This window comes from Acipenser ruthenus, chromosome 52 (assembly GCF_902713425.1).
Source record: "Acipenser ruthenus chromosome 52, fAciRut3.2 maternal haplotype, whole genome shotgun sequence".
Classification (NCBI taxonomy): domain Eukaryota; kingdom Metazoa; phylum Chordata; class Actinopteri; order Acipenseriformes; family Acipenseridae; genus Acipenser; species Acipenser ruthenus.
In genome coordinates, this window is record NC_081240.1 from 3837596 (window position 1) to 3857437 (window position 19842).

The 19842-nt window shown below is 41.9% G+C and overlaps 1 protein-coding gene across 2 annotated transcripts in view; it reads left to right on the forward strand.

Moving 5' to 3' along the window:
- Positions 1–19701, forward strand: part of LOC117432502 (PRKCA-binding protein-like) — a 29973-nt gene extending 10272 nt beyond the window's left edge. For both annotated transcript variants that reach the window (XM_059016073.1, XM_059016074.1), the window contains 9 exons: positions 3535–3604; positions 5477–5566; positions 8481–8534; positions 8808–8870; positions 10228–10361; positions 11811–11903; positions 16562–16612; positions 17517–17661; positions 18255–19701. In XM_059016073.1, coding sequence (XP_058872056.1) covers positions 3535–3604; positions 5477–5566; positions 8481–8534; positions 8808–8870; positions 10228–10361; positions 11811–11903; positions 16562–16612; positions 17517–17661; positions 18255–18523 — 969 coding nt within the window. In that variant the 3' untranslated portion in view covers positions 18524–19701. The remainder of the gene's footprint in view (positions 1–3534; positions 3605–5476; positions 5567–8480; positions 8535–8807; positions 8871–10227; positions 10362–11810; positions 11904–16561; positions 16613–17516; positions 17662–18254) is intronic.
- Positions 19702–19842: the final 141 nt, after the last annotated feature.

Here is a 19842-nt window from a genome sequence, read left to right on the forward strand (position 1 = left end):
CAGCACCGCCACAGCCTCCCTCTGAGTGGCCAGCATCCGCCCCATCGCCTCTGCCTCCACCACCACCAGGAGCAGAGCAGCAGGAGCTGCCTCTGTCTCCACCACCACCAGGAGCAGAGCAGCAAGAGCTGCCTCTGCCTCCGCCACCTCCACCAGCAGAGGGTGAATGCCTGCTGGTTCCACATCCACCGTCGTGGGAGGACTGCTTGCCCCTCCCACCTCCACCAGCAGAGGGTGAATGCCTGCTGGTTCCGCCTCCACCGTCGTGGGAGGACTGCTTGCCCCTCCCACCTCCACCAGCAGAGGGTGAATGCCTGCTGGTTCTGCCTCAACCGTCGTGGGAGGACTGCTTGCCCCTCCCACCTCCACCAGCAGAGGGTGAATACCTGCTGGTTCCGCCTCAGCCGGCGTGGGAGGACTGCTTGCCACTCCCAGCTCCACCAGCAGAGGGTGAATACCTGCTGGTTCCGTCTCAGCCGCTGTGGGAGGACTGCTTTCCCCTCCCACCATCGCCATTGCCTGGGGATGGCTGTTCTGCATCGCCTGGGGCTGCCTTTTGTTCTCTACAGGACATAGGGTACGAGGGAGAAGTGGAGCTCCCGCTGCCGCCTCCATGGCCAGGGGCTCCCCTCCCGAGTTCGCCTCCCGAGGGTCCACTGCGGCTGCCGTCGCCTTCCGAGGGTCCGCTGCGGCTGCTGTCGCCTTCCGAGGGTCCGCTGCTGCTGCCGTCGCCTTCCGAGGGTCCGCTGCTGCTGCCGTCGCCTTCCGAGGGTCCGCTGCTGCTGCCGTCGCCTTCCGAGGGTCCGCTGCTGCTGCCGTCGCCTTCCGAGGGTCCGCTGCTGCTGCCGTCGCCTGGGGTCGCCAGGGATCCTGCTTCGCCTGGGGTCGTCGAGGGTCCGGCTTCGCCTAGGGTCGCCGGGGATCCTGCTTTGCCTGGGGTCGCCAGGGATCCTGCTTCGCCTGGGGTCGCTACACGATGGCCGGAGCTCCATGAAAGGGAGCTGCCAGAAATGAAGAAAGGGGGGGAGGTCAGGAGGCCAGCTTCCCCAGCCGCACTTTCGCGGCAGGATAGAGTGTGGCGGGAGCCCCGGAAGAGGGAGCTGCCGGCCACGAAGAATGGGGGGGTGCCAGAGATTCCACCATGGCCACCCCCAGAAGTAACTTGCTTCCCCCTCTTCCGGGACTTTAAGACTGAGGGGGGAGGTGGCCGTTGGGGCCATGTGTGCTGCGCACAAGGGGGGGCATGTGTGGCGGAGTGTCCCGCCCCTATTTATTATTATTTGTATTTTTGTTTGCGGCGCGGGTAAAAGCGCCGCGTCTTTTATTATTATTTAAAAACCCTGTGAGGATGCATGGCTGATCAGCTACTGATTATTTAAATAGCTGACAGTCATGCATCCTTACCAAACGCGTGCAGACTCTGGCCGGGGGATAATAAGATAATTACCAACTAGTTAAATCCCTCGGCCAGAGTATATAAACCAGCAGCTCTCTGCACTCGGGGTTGGGGTGTTGGAGTAGAGAGTACGGGGAGCGGAGAGAAGGAATAACATTTAAAAAACAATTGCTAATACGTGCTGGATTATCCAGCACGGCACTTACTTGTTTGTTTATTTATTCGTTTGGCCCTCGTGCCCTTTTGTTTGTATTTTGTTTAAATCTTTTGTTTGTTTATTATTAAATACGCTGAGTGCTTTTGCACTCGGTTTCACCCGCCCATCCACTGTTTTGGAGTGAGTTACTTCCTGGTCCGTGACGTCATCCACCACACCACTGCGAGCCAGACTGCCACACTTACCAAAGTGTGAAAATAAATGCAGGATCCCCATAAAACAGTACATTTTAGATGACATGTTCAGGATTCTTCAGGTTTGCTACTTTACAACATTAGTCATATTACACCTGTTTCATATTTTCTTTTTACTTTTAAACTGCATTTATTTTCTTACTGTATGTTCCTTATGAGGTATTTCATTTAATTCAAGAGGCATTTTCAATGCAGCCTAAGAATAAAATCAAGGCCAGTATTACTACATAAGACCATTAATAAAACAAATATATATGGAGAACTACAAAGGGGTATGCAATTCAATATGTTAACGTAACATTATTTAGCAGGTTTCATTCAACTTTATGAAGCAAAATTGGTTAGTTCTATAGGGTGATGCAAAAGTTTTGGCCATACCTGTAGATCTCCTCAGGTTATTATAGTACAAGCATTTCCTAGATTGTAGATCAGAGTTTGGCTCCACCAAAACAACCCTCCCAATACAAATGATACTAGAAATACAAAATGACTTACCAGTCCTTGTATCTGAGTTCTGTGTGGGCTCTTCAAAAGTTAACTGTGACTTCTAAATGAATATTTAGCTACCTTCCCCAGCCCCAGTTCCACAGATAGGGCAGCACCTCAGTCTATTGCCGTAATAAATAGAATTTCAGAATCTGGGGCAGCTGAAAGTGGAGGGTGAGCCTGGGCTCCTAAAAAGAGGAGTGCTCCTCTTCTGTGATATTTAAGGTAGCTGGGATTTAGCCCCCGGCTCAGTGTGGTTTTAGGCTTGTTTTTATGAAACGATTGCAGAAACCGATTGCTCAGCATGAGACCATAACATTGGAACCCTCCCATTTAACAGCATGCTTACAGCAAGGTTTTGCTGAAATCCAAAGCCAGGTTGTTTTCAAGAAGTAAAAAGATTCACGCATGAATATAACTAATATGTTTTCTCAAGATTGTATAAAAAAAGAAAATGAGAATTTTCTGCAGTATGTAGCACATCGCTTCTGACCTATATTGGTTGTGCTTCACTTGATCAGAAAAGATAACTCATTGCATTGTGGAGCAGATATTAATGCCATGCAGTCTTAGTGCCACACTCCTGCACCATCCTGGCTGCACTCCCTTGCAGCCTCACACACTGTGTTACCACGGGTTCACATCTCTTTATTGCCAGATCCCTGTATTTAATACAATAAAGACAAATATACAAAGGCACACATACACATCTGCTCCTGTGAAATGTTCCTTCATTTAAAATTGGTAAAACAAAGGACCTTAAAATGACCTATGTTCCATAAAGTGCCTCGAGGACTTAGTGGCAGATCATGCTATTTGAAAGGCCTCATACTTTTCATCTCAGAAAACCACCAAGCAATATGGAACAATTTGCAGTCTGTTTCAGAGTGAATGTGTGAATTGCAGGCAGTTGACATTCAGATCATGTTTGAGGTCATTTACTTGCATGAAGACCAATTGGCACCAAATGTTATTTGAATGATTTGCAATGGTTATAGATAACGGATAATAATTAAATTTCCGAGCAACAGAACCCAGAATGATTGCAAACTAAAACTGAAGCTACTTAAACAGTCAGCCCATCTTAATGTGATGTCATTACCATCGGATACAAATACATTTCAGATGTCTGTACCCGTGTCAGGCCTATTACATTTTATTACATTGTATTGTACGGTGTTGTGTTGATGGGTAATCTCCCGATGTGTTTTTTTTTTATTAATTTTTTTAATCTCTATTAGGAGGGGGAAGTTAACATCCATTACAACAAACTCCAGGCTGATCCGAAGCAAGGGAAGTGTCTGGACATAGGTATGCAGTGTCCAAGTTTTCAATGGCTCTCAGTCTCTCCCTATTCACAGTTTCTATCTGTGTTTTTGTTGGATTAGCAGTACAGTAGCAGTTCCTGTCTAACCGTGCTAGTTAATTCACACCACACTCACTAAGCACTGAAACTCAAACCGTTTTAACCCTCTGAGAGGTTGAGCTGAACTATCTGAACCCTATTGGGAAAAGCCACAGCTCAAAGCACTGTAGCACGAGAATCACCAGGGCCTATGGAAAATTGAGAACATTTTTTGCCAGATGTTGCAGGGATATTTGACCATATCTTGGCAAAATTGCTGGGGGTCGGGGGTATATTATTAGGGGCAAATTGTAGTACTGTAATTAAATCATTTGAATACAGGAAAAAAAAAACTTGCAGAAGGATGACAAAGAAAGTGGACTCAACTAATTATGTATAAACTTAAGATGAAATATTTTACCATCATTTTTTTATTTGCTTTAATGCGCTGCCTTCTGTTCAGAATGAGATTTCATGTGCTCTTCAGCTGTGTGCTTGTGAACAGTCAATTGTGTGGCTGCAAAAATTGCAAAACTGTCCCCCATCTTCATAAAGTTTGTCATGATGCAGTGTAACTTGAACTGAGGCACGGGTGGAATAAGAGAGATGACACAACTCGTCTTCATTGCAGTACATGCAAAGATGTTTGGATAAAGATATTTTTGCATTGTGTGACGTAAAAAGTGGAACAACCCAGATTAAAACGGCACACATGGGTATACAGTTCCTGATGCAGTCACGTTTGAAATAATACAAATTAATAATTTGCTTAGTCCAATTTGCACTTGACTCTGTTTCGAGGGTTACTGTTGCCTTTGACGACTCTCTGACTGCTTCATCCAAAGCGACTTACAGAGACTTAGGGTGAACCGTGAATCGCAGCTGCTGCTGCGGAGTCACTTCCAATAGGATCTCGGTCTCATCCGAAGGATGGAACACAAGGAGGTTAAGTGACTTGCTCAGGGTCACACACTGTCTTGATCTTCATTGTGGAATTAAAAATGTCTAATACGAGATACAGCACTGTGATTTTACATTAAAAAACGTTTTTGTGCAATTTACTGCAGTACTGTGTGAACAAGCTGTGAAGTGTAATGTATTTGGATCTTTGCGGATGCTCAAACAATAGATTACAGTGGACTGTGTTTGAAGACCAATCCCATCATCATGGGGTGTGCATTAGCAGCACATACAGAGCACAGCAAACGCAGCCTTACACGTCATCATTGCTTAACATGGTGGGGATATATTTACGTGGTTTAATATTGCTTTATTCTAAAATGTGAGAATTTATGGGGTGTTGGTTTCTGTGGATTGCGTAATTGTGTTCTTGATTTTCTCTTGGCCCTGGGAGTCGCCCCTTGATTTGCATCAACCTGTGGGGATTCCTTAATACTGCTCTGAATACATGTGTGTCTTATCTGATTCCTATGTTGTTTGAGTCAGCCCTTTTGCATCATTTTTTCATGACATTTTATGACTTTTTCTAAGTCATGCACACACATAAATTATTGTTATTCCATATTTCGTTTCTTGCCAGACTGTGCACACAAACGCTCTCTTAGATCCTCTGACTTGGGATTGTTATGTGTGCCACAAACTGAGATGTGCACTCTGGGAAATGGGGCTTGCATCTGCTTTGCCCCTAGACCGAGGAATGCTTTGCCACCCTTCTGAAACAGTGTGCGTTTTTACATAGTTATTGTTAGAATGTAATAATTGTATTGCTTTGATACAGAAGGTCTAATGAAAGACCTATATAAATGTGATGATGTTGTTGCTATAGTAATTTCTGCTGTGGCAGCTGTCTGTGTCTGACTCTCACTTCTGTTTCTCAGTTCTTAAGAAGGTGAAGCACCGCCTGGTGGAGAATATGAGTGCAGGAACAGCAGATGCTCTGGGGCTGAGCAGAGCCATCCTGTGCAATGGTAAGACTCCAAGTTGCCTGCTGTGGCACTGTCATAAGAACAAAAGAAATTTTACAAACGACAGGAGGCCATTCAGCCCACCTTGCTCGTTTGGTTGTTAGTAGCTTATTGATCCCAGAATCTCATCAAACAGCTTCTTGAAGGATCCCAGGCTGTCAGTTTCAACAACATTACTGGGGAGTTGGTTCCAGACCCTCACAATTCTCTGTGTAAAAATAGTGCCTCCTATTTTTTCTTTTCTGAATGCCCCTTTATCTAATCTCCATTTGTGACCCCTGGTCCATGTTTCTTTTTTTAGGTCAAAAAAGTCCACTGGGTCGACATTGTCAATACCTTTTAGAATTTTGAATGGTTGAATCAGATCACCGCGTAGTCTTCTTTGTTCAAGACTGAACAGATTCAATTCTTTGCGCCTGTCTGTGTACGACATGCCTTTTAACCCCAGAATAATTCTGGTCGCTCTTCTTTGCACTCTTTTTAGAGCAGCAATATCCTTTTTGTAATGAGGTGACCAGAACTGAACACAATATTCTAGGTAAGGTCTTACTAATGCATTGTAAAGTTGTAACATTACTTCCCTTGATTTAAATTCAACACTTTTCACAATATATCCCAGCATCTTGTTGGCCTTTTTTATAGCTTCCCCACATTGTCTAGATGAAGACATTTCTGAGTCAACATAAACTCCCAGGTCTTTTTCATAGATTCCTTCTTCAATTTCCTTCTTCAATTTCAGTATCTCCTGTATGATATTTAAAGTGCCTTGCGAAAGTATTCGGCCCCCTTGAACTTTGCGACCTTTTGCCACATTTCAGGCTTCAAACATAAAGATATGAAACTGTAATTTTTTGTGAAGAATCAACAACAAGTGGGACACAATCATGAAGTGGAATGAAATTTATTGGATATTTCAAACTTTTTTAACAAATAAAAAACTGAAAAATTGGGCGTGCAAAATTATTCAGCCCCCTTAAGTTAATACTTTGTAGCGCCACCTTTTGCTGCGATTACAGCTGTAAGTCGCTTGGGGTATGTCTCTATCAGTTTTGCACATCGAGAGACTGAAATTTTTGCCCATTCCTCCTTGCAAAACAGCTCGAGCTCAATGAGGTTGGATGGAGAGCATTTGTGAACAGCAGTTTTCAGTTCTTTCCACAGATTCTCGATTGGATTCAGGTCTGGACTTTGACTTGGCCATTCTAACACCTGGATATGTTTATTTGTGAACCATTCCATTGTAGATTTTGCTTTATGTTTTGGATCATTGTCTTGTTGGAAGACAAATCTCCGTCCCAGTCTCAGGTCTTTTGCAGACTCCATCAGGTTTTCTTCCAGAATGGTCCTGCATTTGGCTCCATCCATCTTCCCATCAATTTTAACCATCTTCCCTGTCCCTGCTGAAGAAAAGCAGGCACAAAACATGATGCTGCCACCACCATGTTTGACAGTGGAGATGGTGTGTTCAGGGTGATGAGCTGTGTTGCTTTTACGCCAAACATAACGTTTTGCATTGTTGCCAAAAAGTTCGATTTTTGTTTCATCTGACCAGAGCACCTTCTTCCACATGTTTGGTGTGTCTCCCAGGTGGCTTGTGGCAAACTGTAAATGACACTTTTTATGGATATCTTTAAGAAATGGCTTTCTTCTTGCCACTCTTCCATAAAGGCCAGATTTGTGCAGTATACGACTGATTGTTGTCCTATAGACAGAGTCTCCCACCTCAGCTGTAGATCTCTGCAGTTCATCCAGAGTGATCATGGGCCTCTTGGCTGCATCTCTGATCAGTCTTCTCCTTGTATGAGCTGAAAGTTTAGAGGGACGGCCAGGTCTTGGTAGAATTGCAGTGGTCTGATACTCCTTCCATTTCAATATTATCGCTTGCACAGTGCTCCTTGGGATGTTTAAAGCTTGGGAAATCTTTTTGTATCCAAATCCGGCTTTAAACTTCTCCACAACAGTATCTCGGACCTGCCTGGTGTGTTCCTTGTTCTTCATGATGCTCTCTGCGCTTTGAACGGACCTCTGAGACTATCACAGTGCAGGTGCATTTATACGGAGACTTGATTACACACAGGTGGATTCTATTTATCATCAATAGTCATTTAGGTCAACATTGGATCATTCAGAGGTCCTCACTGAACTTCTGGAGAGAGTTTGCTGCACTGAAAGTAAAGGGGCTGAATAATTTTGCACGCCCAATTTTTCAGTTTTTTATTTGTTAAAAAAGTTTGAAATATCCAATAAATTTCGTTCCACTTCATGATTGTGTCCCACTTGTTGATTCTTCACAAAAAATTACAGTTTCATATCTTTATGTTTGAAGCCTGAAATGTGGCAAAAGGTCGCAAAGTTCAAGGGGGCCGAATACTTTCGCAAGGCACTGTATAATGCACATTTTCTATTAAATGTCATTTGCCATGTGTCTGCCCAGTTCTGAATGCTGTCTAGATCATTTTGAGTGACCTTTGCTCTGCAACAGTGTTTGCCACTCCTCCTATTTTTGTGTACTCTGCAAATTTAACAAGTTTGCTTATTCTCCAGTCTGTCGTTACAACCCCTGTGTCAAGAGACTGTTGCATGAGTATGAGCTTTCTCTCGAGTGGAAGACAGTGAAGACGTTGTGCGGACAGAAACGCTGCTCTAAGTTAAGACCCCCCAGAAAATTGTTTTGTGAAACAGACTTAAGACTTGGTCATAACAAAGTCTGCAAAAGCGACTTAACCCAATTTTTTGGTCTTAGACTTAAGTCAGCTTTGTGAATACGGCCCCAGATTTCTAAGTGATGGCACTGGTGACCTGTTTCACATGTGCGTTACTCATATCCAAGGGTGTGGTCAATGACCGTTACTGACACAGTGTCCACAGAGCATTCTCCCAGAATGGAAAGAATGACTGAAAACTTGTCTAATTGCAGACGGGCTAGTGAAGAGGCTGGAAGAGCTGGAGAGAACGGCAGAGCTGTACAAAGGTAGGCAGGAGTTAACTTGTATATGAGAACTGCAGAGCTATACAAAGTATATATATATATATATATATATATATATATATATATATGAGAAGTACTAAATTAACTGGAAACAATCCAATGTCAACCTATTATGTGAGTATGCATGGTATCAATGAAAAATGCTTAAGTTTTTTATTTTTACTGCATTGTTTGTACCTGTGTTTTTCTAAACTTCTGAGATTTGCTAAATTTAATTTATGAATGTGTATTTATGTATGTGTTTGTGTTGCACAGGGCTTATGGAGCACACCAAGAGACTACTGAGGGCTTTCTTTGAACTGTCCCAGACACACCGAGGTAGGATTCATAAGTCATCTTGGATCTAGTGAGGTTTTTTATTGGTTACAGTAGTGGTCTCCGGCTAAGAGAACAACCGTCGGGAAGCAAGTGAAGTGTTCTCTAAGGTTAGCCACCAGACACAATGTGAATCATAGAACTTGCATAAGAAAATAAGAAAGAACATAAGAACATAAGAAAGTTTACAAACGAGAGGAGGCCATTCAGCCCATCTTGCCCGTTTGGTTGTTAATAGCTTATTGATCCCAGAATCTCATCAAGCAGCTTCTTGAAGGATCCCAGGGTGTCAGCCTCACAATTCTCCAGTAATGTTGTTGAAGCTGACACCCTCAATCAATCAATCAATCAATCAATAAATATGTATTACTTGTCATGATGCACATGCATCAGCATAGGAAATGAACTGAATAAGTAAAAGAAAAGCAATAGGCTAGTGTATGTTAATAAACTATGATAATAAAAGTAACTGACAAACTAATGTTAATATACTAACTTTCAAACTAAAGTAACACAGCACCCCTACACACGTTAAATGCAGCAACAGCTCTAGATTAATTATGAATATATGTACAGGACCAATATTCAAGACATGCACATCATTTAACAGAATGGTGAAGCAACTCGCCAGAACGGGAAACACCAAATTGCTCAGCGACTTGTGTCTGATTTCAGTTTTTTTTCAAGAGCTCGAACAATTTCCAACATTTTGTAGCAAGAGAAACCGTGGCGCATTTCGCCATTTACTTACATGCTATTTTGTAGCGCTGAGGTGCACTCATGAAAATCAGAATACAAAACGAGTCAATGATAGGACGGCGGTTCTGGAAAGATTTAATAAACCAATCGGTTTCCCTCAGACACTCTCGTGATGACAAGGCATTTTCAAAAAGACTGAATACACCATTTGAATTGAAGTTTGATGATGGTGAGTTATCAGGTTACAAAATAGTACTGTATCAGTTGTGAACGAATCGCTATTGGTGCCATGAAGGTGTTCTTTTAAGCAAAGTTCCTGTTCCTTTAGCCGGTGCATTTATAATGGGAAACAATCTGTTTCACCACAAGGGTGTTCCCCTTAGGAGGTGTTGCTATACGCAGAGACGACTGTATCCTGTAACAATTACCCACTTTGCCTCCTGTCATATATTTATTTTTTTCTTTTGAAGTAAAACACTCCAGCTCAAAACAAACATGTTCTTCCTGGTACTTGTATGTTTGGGTTGTTTCCACAGTGTCCTCTGTTGTTTTTCTGTCAGTTTGATCGAGTCTAGGTTTTGTATAGGTTTTACTTGGAGTTAATGACTGTGTGTTTTGAAGTTGTTGATGAGACTCACTGACCTCTTGTCTCGCTCCCCAGCGTTTGGAGACGTGTTCTCTGTGATTGGAGTCCGGGAGCCCCAGGCTGCTGCCAGCGAAGCCTTCGTGAAGTTTGCAGAGGCACATCGCAACATTGAGAAGTTCGGGATCCGACTACTCAAGACCCTCAAGCCTGTGAGTAGAGAGACAGGGATACAGGGAGGCACCTGTATGTATGAGTCTGTGAGTAGAGAGACAGGGATACAGGGAGGCACCTGTATGTATGAGTCTGTGAGTAGAGAGACAGGGATACAGGGAGGCACCTGTATGTATGAGTGTGAGTAAAGAGACAGGGATACAGGGAGGCACCTGTATGTATGAGTGTGAGTAAAGAGACAGGTATACAGGGAGGCACCTGTATGTGTGAGTGTGAGTAAAGAGACAGGTATACAGGGAGGCACCTGTATGTGTGAGTCTGTGAGTAAAGAGACAGGTATACAGGGAGGCACCTGTATGTGTGAGTCTGTGAGTAGAGAGACAGGTATACAGGGAGGCACCTGTATGTATGAGTCTGTGAGTAGAGAGACAGGTATACAGGGAGGCACCTGTATGTATGAGTGTGAGTAAAAAGACAGGTATACAGGGAGGCACCTGTATGTATGAGTGTGAGTAAAAAGACAGGTATACAGGGAGGCACCTGTATGTATGAGTGTGAGTAAAAAGACAGGTATACAGGGAGGCACCTGTATGTATGAGTGTGAGTAAAAAGACAGGTATACAGGGAGGCACCTGTATGTATGAGTGTGAGTAAAAAGACAGGTATACAGGGAGGCACCTGTATGTATGAGTGTGAGTAAAGAGACAGGTATACAGGGAGGCACCTGTATGTGTGAGTCTGTGAGTAAAGATAGGATGATATTCAAATCACAATGTTCATATTGTTTCCTCATAATTTTTACATGACTGGATTAAAAAAAAAAAAATCTATACATAGTTCCTAACCCTATAGGTTGCAGTGGGATTTTCTGATATATTATGGTGGCAAGCAGGACACATGGAATCATGTACAGTGATGGTTTATACATCATTCATAATTCAGCCTCACACTGTGCAGTTGCCCATTGTATTAGATCTAGACCCCTTTGATATTTTGTATGCAGACACTCGTAGCCCATGTCATTGTTACAATGTTTAACTCTGGTCCCTGTACTTCAGAACATTGATCAATGATCCTAATTGCTCTTTGGACTGCTCCCCCAGAAACCTCTCTTGTTTTGGTCGTTGCAGTACTGTGTTACTGTGCTGCTGCTCAGTGGCACTTCAAAAACTGGCTACTTATTGGGCAGCTGCGGGTGGCTTCATGATTTTGTACCCTGCTGTAGGTCACGGTTCTAATGTTCGTTTATTCTTTATTTCTTTATGTATAGCAGTGGCGTGGGATATGTGTATAAACAATTACATATCATACAAAATACAGTTAAGGACAGGAAGACTTCAGCAGACAAATACAACTAAAACGAGAGAGAGAGAAGGAAGGAAGGCATTCTGAGCTGGTCCACACGGGACAGAAATGCTTCAAAGTGTTTTCCGGTAGACTCCCTGAGTACAGTATGTGTAATGCTGTGTTCTCTCTTCTCCTGTCAGATGCTGCATGACCTGAATACCTACTTGAACAAAGCAATCCCAGACACCAAACTCACCATCCGGAAATACCTGGATGTGAAATTTGAATACCTGGTAAGAAACACAACTCCTGAATCTAACTCCCAGGGTAATTGTAGCATGACTGCGGGTTAAAGTTAAAGACAGCAGATGCACATTAGCAGACAGTAATGCTGGACAGGAACACTGGTGTGGTGTTCCTGTGTGACTGTCAGGGGCAAAGTGCTGGTAATGCGACAGAGCCCTTCATGAGAAGAATCCTGACAGGACTAAGTCCTCTGTGGTTGAGTTCAGAATACCATGTGTCGGGCCAATAGCAGAGTTCAGATAGTTCTCTAATAATAATGTTCTTAATCGACCTTTTTGTAATTGAACACTGCAAGGATTCATCAGCATACTATTTTCTGATTTCAGTACTTTTCTTTAGCAGATCTGTATGGTGGAGTCATGGTAGAAATATATATATACATATATACATATATTTGTTAATTATTTTTATTGAGTTTTTACAGTAGTTAAACACAACAAACAAAGACAAATGAATAGTATGTAGAACACAGCTACATCTTAAACTTGTTTAGTTCTGTATGCTTTTTTAACAAAAAATCCAACAATGAAAAACAGAATGAAATTTCAATGTACCATTTGTAATTCAGTAATATGAGAGAATTGGTCAGGGGTCTGAATACGTTTGCAAGGCACTGTATATATATATATATATATATATATATATATATATATATATATATATATATATATATATATATATATATATATATATATATATATATATATATATCTTTTATCCCCTCCCACCTTTGCAAGTAAAAAAACATAAACAATAAAATAATAATAATAATTGAGGGGGGGGGAACACACAGAAGGAAAAAAAATATATATATATAATAACCACAATAATTAAAAAAAAAAAAAAGATAGTGTCATGCGCAGCCAGCATGTCAAGGTTGTTAAAGAACGAATCTATTAAGAAAGGCTCTGAAGGCGATTCAGATGTATAGTGCAGAGTAGAAGTTATAAACTGATTGTTTATTTCCTTTTGATTGTTTATCAGGCCAGATTGTGACTGAATTTGTGAAATTAGATGGGGAGCAGCCGACTGCCAAAGATGATGGGCGAGCGCTTTACTGGCCATACTTGTATGCTATATGGCATGCTTTATACAGTAAATGTTCTGCCTGTTTTGTAGACAGGAGATCAGATTCAGTTTGAAAAGCTAGACGCTCCTTGTAAAGTTACGGTGTGGGGGAGTTAGCATAAGCTTGATCTATTTGTGAGATGAGATTCACCAGTGCTGAAAGTCTCCCTGATCTGAATTTATTACTTTGAGCAGTAAATAATATTATTTGCCCTCGTAGGTAAGCCTTATGTGTCTCCCAAAAAATGGAGGGAGAAATCTCTGGGGTGGTGTTTGTTTCCAAAAAAAGATCTATCTGAGAGGTGATAAATTGAACAAAGTAACAACAGGTTGACTCTCCAAGGGTGGCATGTAGCAGAATAGTTGGGAAAAGTTAAGGTAAGAGGAGCACGGTCTGAAATGACAATACTGTCATATGTGCATGAACGGATGAAGGGAGTAATTTTATTGTCCAAAAATAAATAATCAATCCGGGAGTAAGTATGGTGGACATGGGAGAAGAATGAATACTGCCTTGTAGAGGGAAATAGGAAATGCCAGGGGTCAAAGATTGCATAGGAATCAAGGAAAGATTTAAAAGCTAAAGCGGTTTTAGAAACAGAGGCAGACTTACTGGAAGAGCGGTCAAGAGCAGGGTTGAGGGAGCAGTTAAAATCCCCCCCCCCCCCCCCCGAAGAATCAGGTGGTGGGAGTCAAGGGAAGGTAGGTAGGAAAAAAAAATATTATTAAAATGCTGTCACCCAGTTGCAGGCATAGACATTAGACAAAATTACAGGAGTATTGAAAAGTTTGCCAGTGACCATAATGTATCTTCCATTCGGATCAGAGGTAATTTGGGATGCTACAAAAGGAATCGTTTTGTGCTCTAAAATTGCCACTCCCTGGGCTTTACCATGAAAATTTGAATGAAATAACTGCCCCACCCAGCCCCTCCGAATCCTGAAGTGGTCAGAAGTACGAAAATGGGTTTCCTGTAGAAATGCAATGTCTGTCTTAAGTTGTTGTAGATGGGTAAGGACTCTATTACGTTTCACAGGGTGATTAAGCCCCTTGACATTCCAGCTAGTGAAGTTTACAGAACACCCACCAGCCCCAGACCTTTGATTAATCATAATAAAAAGGTTTTATAAAACTGGATTGATTGAAGGGAACAATCACAGAATAACACAAATAAATAAATAAATAGGTAAGTGTTACTAATAATGTGCTGCTTGGCCGAGCACAACTTGGTTACAATGACAAAAAGTGAAGTGAAAAAAACAAGAAAAGAGCAAGGGAACAAATCCCCCCCGCCCCCACCCCCAAACGCTTCCCCAAACGAAGCCTAATTTACTATCAAGAGCACAAAGCTTGCTAGTAGCCCACATATACAAATTCCTTGGTTCTATAGCTCTGCAAACACATTTTGCGAGAACAAAACAAAACTACATAGAATTATTTATCCCCATAAGTCTAAAGAGAGAGAGAGAAAGGGGGAAAAAAGGGTCATAATAAAATACTTAATATTAATAGTGGCTATACTGGAAATTGCAATGTCAAAAGTGAGAAAATAAATATTTAAGAAAGCAATGGTCTGTGCACTGGGGAAAAGTCAGAAGGGAGAAAAAGAAACAAATAAGTAAATGGAAAAAAAAACTATAAAATAGGAAAGTATTAAAAAAAAAAAACACTGATTTCATAAATATAGACAATAATAATAGCAGTGATAATAATAGCACAACATTTACTTTAAAAGCAAATTTAATAAAGTATTTGAATAGTATAATGGCGGTACGTACAGCAGCCACCAAGTCAAATAAACGGGAGAAATCCCCCCACCCAGGGGAGGAAAATCTGCACTACATTGTACAATATTTGAGCGCATCTAAAAGGCATCCAATAATACTGAATGGATAAACGCTGGCGTCCACGTAAATACACACAATACAGGGACATACACAAGAGTTCGACAGTAGTTCATGTTTAACCAGAAAAGAAGGCACTAGTTAGGGATATGCCCTGGTGTTACTGCAGCACCGCCATCATTATAGAGTAGTGACTACTTTCAAATAGCAATAGCAAATATACATGAAACTGTGTAACTGTATAAGGTATGTAAGAAAGATAAATTGAACATGATTTCGAAACTAGAGTCCCCCTCTAAATTCTAACAGTAAACCTGCTACATATTTTAGAAACATAGCTTAGTAGACATTAAAAGGAGAGAAAAGGGGGGTTGCAATTAAACGTAATTTTTGCACGTTTGTGACTATGTAAACATGTTAGGCAGCATTGAAATCGGATTATAAAAGACAGCGTCGAAACATTGCAACACTGCCTATAGCAAGGCAGAGGGAGAAAGAGAGAATTAAAAAAAAAAGACAAAAAATAACCTTTTCTCCTCTTCCTCCCTCGTAGTACAAACGTTTTCTGCCCGGCTCAAGAACAAGACCAGTTCACTAGATTTAAACTCTGTTAAGTTACCTGGCACGCCGATCAAGCAGGTGAGGAACCTTTTCTGTAGGCAGAATATTCTGTTTGACAAAGGTCATGGCGTCCTCAGGATTTTCAAAGATGTTCTGGTTTCCATTAAATGAAATCTTGAAATGAGCAGGGAAAAACAAGCCATACCTTGCATCAGGGAAATTGTTTAAAATGCACTTAACTTTCCCATAAGCAGATCGCTTCCTTGCGATCTCGGGTGCGAAATCTGGGAAGCAAACAAACACATTTTTGCCTGAAATTGGAGCTGGTTGCTCTGTCTAGTAAGGCAGGTAATCTTCTCTTTCACATCAAAACGGTGGATTTGTATGATGAAAGGCAGCGGTCTCTATCGAAGAGTTGAGGTCAGTTTTTGAGTGGAGGTCTGCTCCCGGAGATTTTATGGCAGCCATAGAGCTGCGCCGCTCGCAGCGTCCATTTCAACCGAACCGCCGCTCGACCCACTTGCAGACGAGGAGTTAGTAGCAAGAGAATGCGAGGGCCCACGGGCCTCCACATGTGGATCTCTTTGTTATGCGAGCCTGGCATTTCAGCGAGTTGAATATATTTAAAATAAAAAAAATTAAGTCCCAAATAAACAGAAAACTAAATAAAAGGTAAGATGAGAAATGTGTTAGTTGTTTTTTTTTTTTTTAATAATAAATATAAGGATATGGTCTGCGGAGCTCGAGAGAATTGCTTCTTCACATACCGGTGCTCAACAGCGCCCGTGGTAGAAATATTTCCAAGGCATATTAAAAATCTTGGTAAACCTTGAGGGATGTCAATTCCATGGTTTAAGGAGGCTGTGTGGTCCAGTGGTTAAAGAAAGGGGCTTGTAACCAGGAGGTCCCCGGTTCAAATCCCACCTCAGCTACTGACTCATTGTGTGACCCTGAGCAAGTCACTTAACCTCCTTGTGCTCCGTCTTTCGGGTGAGATGTAATTGTAAGTGACTCTGCAGCTGATGCATAGTTCACACACCCTAGTCTCTGTAAGTCGCCTTGGATAAAGGCGTCTGCTAAATAAATAAATAATAAAAAATAAATAATGGTTTAATTACCATACTGATCATGAACTTTTTTTTTTTGTGTGTGTGTGTGTGTGTGTGTTTCAGTCTTACTGCTTGAAGGTCAAAGAAATGGACGACGAGGAATACAGCTGTATAGTAAGTGCTCCTTCCTGCTATCACAGAGTTTTTGGTCTCACAGTCCACTAGTGTACAACAGTGTAATGTGGAATGTCTCTGATCTGTTCTAACAGACTGCTATACCACATAATGTGATATATGTTACTGTATATAAAAACTTGCTGCAAAGAAGTTGGGGTTAGCAAGTAAATGAAGCTTCACCCCGAGGTAGACTATGAGCATGTGTGATTCAAAATAACTCTCACAAAAACTCACATAGCCTGCTTGTCTATAAACCCTCGCTCAACAAGTGCATAGAAGTTATATTGGCTGTTTTTGGATGCTATTAAAATTAATACAACTTCCCTCTTCTGGTATCCTGTTTCAGACAAATACACCAGAACATAGGATTCACTAGAATGCAGGATTTTAAATAATACTTGTCTGGCTATCTAAACCAAGACAAACATTTATATCTAGATCATCTACAGACTGAGCACTTAATATCAATATGAAGTAGACTGAGCTACTTGGGCTGCTTTTCTTTATCAACCCATTGAATGGCAGGTCTTGCCAATAATTGGAGGGTGTGGACGAATCCTTCAGGCAACACTTCAAGTGGTCCTGAGTACAAGATTTAACTCTGATCCATTCAGAGTGGTGCAGAGGGCTTGCTTTGAATGAATCAGTTACATCTAAAACACAGCAAAGTAAGCCTTCTGCAGCCCTCGATGAACTAGAGCTACCTCTAAAACACAGCAAAGCAAGCCTCCAGCACCCCTCAATGAACCAGAGCTACCTCTAAAACACAGGGATTTAGATGAAACTGGTCCATTGAGGGGTACAGGAGGCTTGCTTTGCTGTGTTTTAGATGTAACTCTGGTTCACTTGAGTCGCTGTGATAGCCGTGCCAGTTTTGATTTACCCTGCTTGTCGTTCCCAGGCTCTGGGAGAGCCGTTGTACCGGGTTGCCACTGGGAACTACGAGTACCGGCTGGTCCTGCGCTGCCGACAGGAGGCCCGGGCGCGATTTGCCAAGATGAGGAAAGATGTGCTGGAAAAGATTGAACTGCTGGACCAGAAGCACGGTGAGACAGCTGACACGGAACCAGCCTATAACCCAAGTCTATTCGGATATGGCAACAGGGGCAGCGATACTCAGTTAGATTTTGCGATGGACCACCCCATATCCTAGTCTGGGATCAGCGATTTGTTTGTGCTTTATATGCATTGAAGCTTGGATTTTACAGTGGTTCTCAACTCGTTATGTAGGACAGGGGTTCTCAAACTGGGGGCTGGGGGCCGCGGGATGGTTTCAGGGGCTGTAGCACATACAGGAAAGTTTGGGAACCCCTGCTGTAGGACTCCTAGCAGTCTGGGGGTTTGTTTCAAATTTGCATTGCTTTCCAGTTTACACATGAAATGGCACCTAGACAGCTTAAACTGTGACTTTTAATAACTGTGGAACTGCAGCAGTGCACTGCAATAGAAAGTAGGGAACTCCCTGTGAACTGGGGTTCAGAACCACTTCATATTGAAATGTAATAAAAATGACTTTTTAGAAGTTCACTTTATTATTACTACCCCACAATGTACTGTTTTCTACTGAAAGATTAGTCCTAGAAGGGGGTGGGATTTGAATTGAGACGACCTAACCCTGCTGCCTCTCCTCTCTCTGCAGTCCAGGACATTGTGTTTCAGCTGCAGCGCTTCGTGTCGGGGATGTCCCGGTACTATGACGAGTGCTATGCAGTGTTGAAGGACGCCGACGTGTTCCCTATCGAGGTGGACCTGTCCCGCACCATGCTGAACTACGGGGGACAGAGAGAGCTGTATGCTGAGGACGAGGACGAGGGGGATGAAGAACAGCCTGAGGAGGGACAGGGGGAGCTGGGGGACGGAGATGCCAGGCAGGAGGAGAACGGAGAAAAACTCATCGATGATGACTAGAACAGAGCATCTTTATATAAATACAACAATCTCATTATTATTATCATCTCCTGCTCACAGCTTTATTTATTTATTGGAATGGAAGGCAGGGAGGGAATTACTTGGGGAAACGTTATACACGCAATCATCTTGTACCTTGTTTTAACTGACTGGGTCTCAGATTCATTTTGACTCAAAATCTGTACGTTACCAAAACACATACCATTTTATATATTTGTGAACCAATTCATTTGGAAACAAGGCATTGGAAACTGTGATCAAACAACAGATTGGTTTGCTTTAACATGCCCTTACTGTCAGCTTAGCCACGATACATGTTTGCAGGCAATCCATTGTTCTGTAGATCTCCTGGCATTCATTTGAACACATTATGCTATTTCAATTTAACTTAACTTGGGTTAATGCAATTTTGTATTTATACTGCAGTACAACTATTTTACCATTTAATGATATAAAGCTGATATGGGGGGGGGTACAGTTGTATTTATTTTTCTGTTCTATGAGAGTTGTGCTTGAAGGATAAACAGGATGTACTCTGCCAGTAGCCGGTAAATATTACCTTTCAGTTTTCAAAAGTGGATCTCGAACTGCAACTTCAGTAACAAGCTGCAACACTTCTGCCATTCTGAAGCGGAGACATTCAGATTCTTTCTTCTTTTAAAAACATTCTGTTTTAGTGTAGTAATATATTATTTATCCTTTGATACAGCAGTCCGTGTTTAACTGCAGTCTTCAAGCGTTTGCACTGAGGATGCCCTTTTCCCACTTGAATTTAGGTTTGCACCTCTGTCAGCACTAACTGTAGCCTGTTGCACATCTTTAATGAGCACCCAAAATAAATGATCTCTGATCCCAGGTGAGCGTTCAGATTGTTATGTGATTTTTAGCCTTTCTTTATATTTAGTATTTGCTTGTTTTTCTTTCCAAGCTTTAAGTATTCAGTAGCATACTTTTATTTGTGTAAATACTCTCAAGGGTTTCATTGTAACGGGAGCACTGTATATATTTCTCCTCTATATAGTATATATCATTGTCTGCCTGGCTGTGTGAATGTATTTCATGTGGGGGTGATTGGGGAACAATGATGTCATGTTTTTCTTTATTTTGTGTTGAAGTTGGTTTTCAGTTTGTGTTAGTGATATTTTAAAACACAGGTGAATAAAATACTGATGAATAAATTCACGTTTGTGTGTAGTTGCTGTACGAGGCTCCTCTAACCCCAGTAGACTTTCTTTACACATTTGTATACATTTTATTTCAGCAGCATAATGTAGCTGAGCAAAACAGAATCTATATTTTAAACTCAAAGCAGAGCACAT